This window comes from Anopheles bellator, chromosome 1 (genome assembly GCF_943735745.2).
Source record: "Anopheles bellator chromosome 1, idAnoBellAS_SP24_06.2, whole genome shotgun sequence".
NCBI lineage: Eukaryota > Metazoa > Arthropoda > Insecta > Diptera > Culicidae > Anopheles > Anopheles bellator.
The window spans coordinates 33,102,827-33,108,447 of NC_071285.1; the positions used below are offsets into that span (position 1 = coordinate 33,102,827).

Below are 5,621 nucleotides of genomic sequence, written 5' to 3' on the forward strand. Positions count from 1 at the left end.
TGTTGCTTGCGGATTAACTAACCACCTCATTATCGCTACAAGTTAAAAAGGTAAGCCGTAAACACCAATAACAAGTAAATAACAAGATAGCATCGAATATTTAGTCTTGCCATTTGCGACTAAAACTGTTTTGCATTCTTGTTTTGTTTCATCCCACGTCGGGCAACGACGAAAAGAGCAGGAGTGAAAAACGAACGTAAAGAGTTAACTTCAACGGAGCTGCAACAACAGAGAAAAGCGACAAAAGTGCTGGCCAGACAGAGAAAGAAAGTTAAAAGCGCGCGCCTCTATTCTCATCGATCAGTGTTTCTTCGAGAGTGAGTGAAAGAGATCGAGGAGAGGAGAGTACGCGTTGTGAGTCAAGATGGCCGATTTGGACGCAGTGAATCTCGGGCTGGATGAGACAGAACGGGACATCGCGGAGGCGTTGGAAAACTCGTACGATACTCGTTCGGAAGCATCGGAAAATCCCAGCATTAGTTCCGTCAGCTCCGCCGAATCGGAATCGGACAGCGATGCGAACGAAGCTAAAGGAAAGAAAACGGAGCAGACTGTCGTAGCGACGAAAGCAGCCGGAACGAGGACTGTCAGAAAGGGGAAGCTAAAGAAGGGTAACAAGAAATCAAAACCCGAGGCACCTGGTAATGGCTCTAGTACCACGAAAACAACTACTACTGCTGGAACGACTGGCAAAAAAAGAGCAGCCGCAGAGGATGACGACGATGCTGCTGAAGGAGAGGACAATGATGAAGATGACGCCGAGGAGGACAAGGCTAAAAATGCTGACGAAGAGTTGGACAATGATGATGATGATGATGATGATGAGGAGGAGGAGGATGATGACGACGTCACGACGGACGACGACGAAGACAGGATGTGCCGAAATAAGCGTGTAAAGAAAACAAAGAAAAAGACCCCGTTGGCGACGGCCACAGTGAAGACCGCAGATAGTAAAAGAAAAGGCGCAGTCACCAACAACAAAGGAGTGAAGCAGCGCCAACAGGCCCCTCCTGCTAAGAAGAAGAAAACTCCCGGCGAGAAGGATGTCGCCAAGCCGATAACAACTGAAGGTCGTGTGATATTAGAGAAAAACAAGAAAAAACAAGTAAAAAGTATCACGAAGGAGCGAAAAAAGGGAACGATCGAAGCGGGGAAGGGAAAAGAGGATAAAGTAGTGTCTGCTGCTGGTAAAGCTGATGCTGACAACGGAAACGGATCCACCGAGGCTCCGACTAACGATTGTACCGTTGCCACTACCACCACCAACAACAACAATAACAATAACAACACTACTGCGAGTAGCACTAGCAGCAGCGACAACAGTAGCAGTGACAGTAGCAGCGAAGGTGAAGGTGGCGATAAAAAGGAAGACGAAGAAGATGAGGAAGACGAGGAGGAAGAGGAAGACGATGACGGGAACGAGGACGAAGAAAAGTCGCGCAGTCGCATGTCGGAAGTGAGCGGAACGAAACGAAGTCGTACAAAAGGTACGCCGAGCAATAACAGCGGCGCAACGACGGGTAAAAACTCCGTCAAATCTTACGACTACGTGACAAAGATCAATTACCTGTTCCGTGAAACACGCTTCTTTTTGATAAAGTCCAACAACCACGACAATGTGGCACTATCAAAAGCAAAGGGTGTGTGGTCGACGCTTCCGCCGAATGAAGCGAACCTGAACCAGGCGTTTCACGAAAGTCGCAACGTTATTTTGCTATTCTCAGTGAAGGAGAGTGGCAAGTTTGCTGGTTTCGCACGGATGGCGGCCGAAGCCCGCCGTGATTTACCGGCCGTCGACTGGGTTTTACCGCCAGGCATGTCCTCCAAAGCGCTGGGCGGTGTGATCAAAATCGACTGGGTATGCAAGCGAGACCTACCGTTCACGAGCACGACGCACCTTTACAATGCCTGGAACGATGACAAACCCGTAAAAATCGGGCGTGATGGACAGGAAATTGAACCGAAGGTGGCCGAGGAGCTGTGTCGTTTATTTCCGGAGGACACGGGCATCGAGATGACACCGATTTTAAAAAAATCGAAAGAGGCATCAAAACTGATGAAGGAGAAAGCGGCCTCAAAATCGTTCCGGCGACCGCCAAATTTTTCTCGTCCGACTTCCACGGCCACGTTGCGTGCTCGCACGATCGGTGGTCTAGGGGGAGGAGGGTGTGGCATTGGCCCGATGCGTCGCGGTGGAAGGCGGATGTATCCTGGGATAAAAGGTAGCAACGGAGGCAGTGGTGGTTTAATGTTTGCTCCGTACCGTAAGGACCGTCATCACCAGGGTGGCAGTAGGTACGGCAGTGGTCCGGGCAGAATGAGTGGCATGGTTGGCAGCGGCGGAGGTGATATGGTTGGTGATCGTGGCGGCGGTGGAGGGGGTGGTATTTCGCGCGATTCCCTCGGACGTATGCATCATCCGCCCCTTCGCTGGGACGGATACAGTTCAACGGCAGCGGCGGAGGCATACGTGGCCGATTACATGCGTAACATGCAGAACCAACTTCCGCCCATGCCGTACGCTCCGCCACCAGGCTTTCCTGGCATGCCCATGCCGTACGAAGGATTACCGCCACCACCTCGTTACTACGAGGGTCTTCCGATACCGGAGTATCCCATGGCGCCCGGGTCTATTCCAGGTAGTGTTACGGGAGCGTCGATGTCGGGGGTTGCAGGACGCCATGCAGCAGCAGCTGCCGCCGCAGCAGCCGCTATGTACGACAAGCGCGCGTATGAACAGTCGATGGAGGAATTTATGTGGAAATCGGCCAACTTGGGTGCCGGTAGTGTGGGTGGTGGTAGCAGCGGAGGAGGTGGTGGCGGCAGTATTGGAAGCGGTGGCGGCGGTAACGGTGGGACGGGTGGGAGTAGTGGAGGCCTCGGCAGTGTGGTGGGTGGGTTGATGGGAGGTGGTATTTCGACCATGAAGGGACCTCCGCCTCCTCTTCCCAACCATGGTTACCACGTACCGCCTCCGGCCATTCCACCCATGCACCATATGCATCGAAAGAACGATCGAGGAGACTCATCGATGGATCGTGGACAGCAACGCGATCATCGCGAGCGGTCAAATCATCGCAGCGATCGGCATCAACCGCAGCGCGGAGGTACAGGAGGCGGTGTACGAGGATACAACAATCGAGATAGGCGATGATTTGCAGGTAAGGGGTTAGTGGATTACTTAGATTTTATTTGGCCCCCAAGTGTTATTCCAACAATAGTAAAACATCGGTTCAATTCCCACTCTACCTATTCCAGCTTCGCGAACGTTCCAGTATTTCTCATCCGAACGCCGTAAATATTAGGAGGACAGAGCTTAAGCATGCAGATATTCGAGATTGGCACAGCGGCGAAGTCGTAAGATAGCAACGTTCCGCTGTGGATGATGATTGCCAAAAATACCGTCATCTATCTAATGAGGAAGAACAGTGGGCAGCGATCGTCTGCTTTCCCTCCACGATCAATCGTTACACTCCTGCCGGTCTCGTAGCATCGAACTCGATTGATCTTCTAACCCTACTACAAAACACCATCAAAGCAATCATCATTGAGGAGACGTTTGTGTTCTATTTTTAGCAGTAAAACCAGCCATGGATCACCCACGTTTGAACATGAACCAGTCTCGCTGTACATCATTTGATGAGTACATCTGCAAGAATATTAATTTTATCTGCATGCTGTACTGCGGTACTGTTCACGGCAACACATGGCCGATTCCGATGGCACAGTGTAGAGGCGAATGACTTTGTTGGTGGGCTCCTTTGTTCTACCAGCAAACATCGATTGACCAAGAAAGTGCAATTCGTGCCGTTATATCCGACCCCAGGTGAATCCAGTGAAGACCGCGATAAAAACGGATGAAGTTAGCGGCTTGTGCTTTGATTATTGGTCCCGAATGTGCGCGAGTGTCGGATGTGTGGCACGTGTTATCGAAACAGTGTTCGGTCGAGTGTTTGAGAGAAGTGTTTACAGTTCGAAGCTCTTTTTTAGTGCTTGGCTATCGTGACCGGGGTCCTCCGCGAAGAAGCAACGAGCAGCAGGTGGTTGTATTCATTGATCTCAGAGACGAGAGTTTGTGGTAGTGATGAAGAGCACGTAACGCGTGGGAACGGCACGAGGGCACGAGCATTTCGGACGAAAGCCGGTTTGAGTGTTTCGAAGTATTTTGCAAAAGAGAGTATAAATGGTGAACCTTTTTATGAACTTACCTGTACAAGAACGACAGCAATATGGAAAAAGTAGTACCCGGAGCGCGGGCTTCAACATACTGTTGAAATGTTCACCTTCACCGATTCAAGCGAAAGCAGTAAATGCGATCCAGTTCTTTTCGATAATTGATAAAAAAAACTTTCCGTTCGCTATGTTCCGAAAACGAGACGAATACAGCAAGAACAGATGTAAAGGAAATACAAGTGTGTTTTGCAAAAGAAACAAGCGAAATTCAGATGATCCCCTCAACATCAAACAGAAATGGACTACAGGCCTATGCCAAGCAGAATGCAACATGTCATGTTTAGCAGCAGCAAATCACTAGCAGCATAGCTAAATTACACGCGCAGTAGGCGACCTCAACTGGAATTAGCAAATTGGTAGCCCGCCGCTCCTCCGTATATCGCTACCGCGGAAATAATTGTAGGATATAATTACATTAAAAAGTACTTTTTACAGTGCTCTCGATTACTGATGGTTTCAGTAAAGCGCAATTGGACACTGGACGATAGCGATTGTGATAGTTTCATGGTGAAGGAAGGAAATTGGCATTGGTTGGCTGTACACACAGCAGCAACTGGAAAAATAGAAGAAAGTGTTTCGAATGCTGGTTCGGCATGGCTCGGCATGTCGACTCTTTTTCTGTGGTGTGCGCAAGGAGTGGTATTTTTTAAGTGTGTGTGTGTATTATGTGTAATTTTTAGGGTTTGAATAGCGAACTTTTTAGTTAGCACTGAGCAGAAAAAAGTGCGCCAGAGCAAACGAAATGATGACAGGCATACGGATGGCAGAAGTAGGGAAACAACTGCCGCGAGCAAACAAAAAGGGATCACAAAGTGAAATGTTTTGAATGCGTCGAGTTTAGGAATCTATTAGGCACATTGTAAGAATACCGTCGCTGAGCTCTTAAGGCACAACTCCATCATGTAAACGTGTATGAAAATCGAAAAAGGAACCACGTTACCAAACTGCAGTAACATTGTAGGAAAATGCGTGCCCTGCTGCGAATGAAATGTGTGTGCGTTTATGCCTAAAAAAATAAGAACACTATGGCCAGTTAGCCGGTAACAACAACTACCCTATGATACACCGAATAAATGTATTCAATAAAGTTTGAAAAATTATATTACCGCAACGTAAGAAAACCCCGCCAAACATGAACTTTGTCACACCGGTGCATCGCAATAATATTGCAAAAACAGTGTCACACCACTACCACCACGATGCAGAGTTGCATCCTTCTTTCCGTTTGAAACTGGGTCAAATGTGTGTTGTTCGTGTGAATGTGTGTCGTGGCGAGGAAGAAAACAACCGCCATCGGCCTTTGAAGTGCCTGCGACGGGAAGTACGTGGACAGTATTATTATATTATGTACCTGAGTGTGAGATTAGAAGAAAATGAAGGGGTGCGCT

At 48.7% G+C, this 5,621-nt stretch overlaps 1 protein-coding gene across 1 annotated transcript; it reads left to right on the top strand.

Moving 5' to 3' along the window:
- Nucleotides 1–5,326, top strand: LOC131206514 (YTH domain-containing protein 1). The gene is made up of 3 exons (XM_058199092.1): nt 1–50; nt 182–3,161; nt 3,259–5,326. The coding sequence occupies exon 2, from the start codon at nt 365–367 to the stop codon at nt 3,152–3,154; it is 2,790 nt and encodes a 929-aa protein (XP_058055075.1). The 5' UTR covers nt 1–50; nt 182–364; the 3' UTR covers nt 3,155–3,161; nt 3,259–5,326.
- The last annotated feature ends 295 nt before the right edge of the window (nt 5,327–5,621 follow it).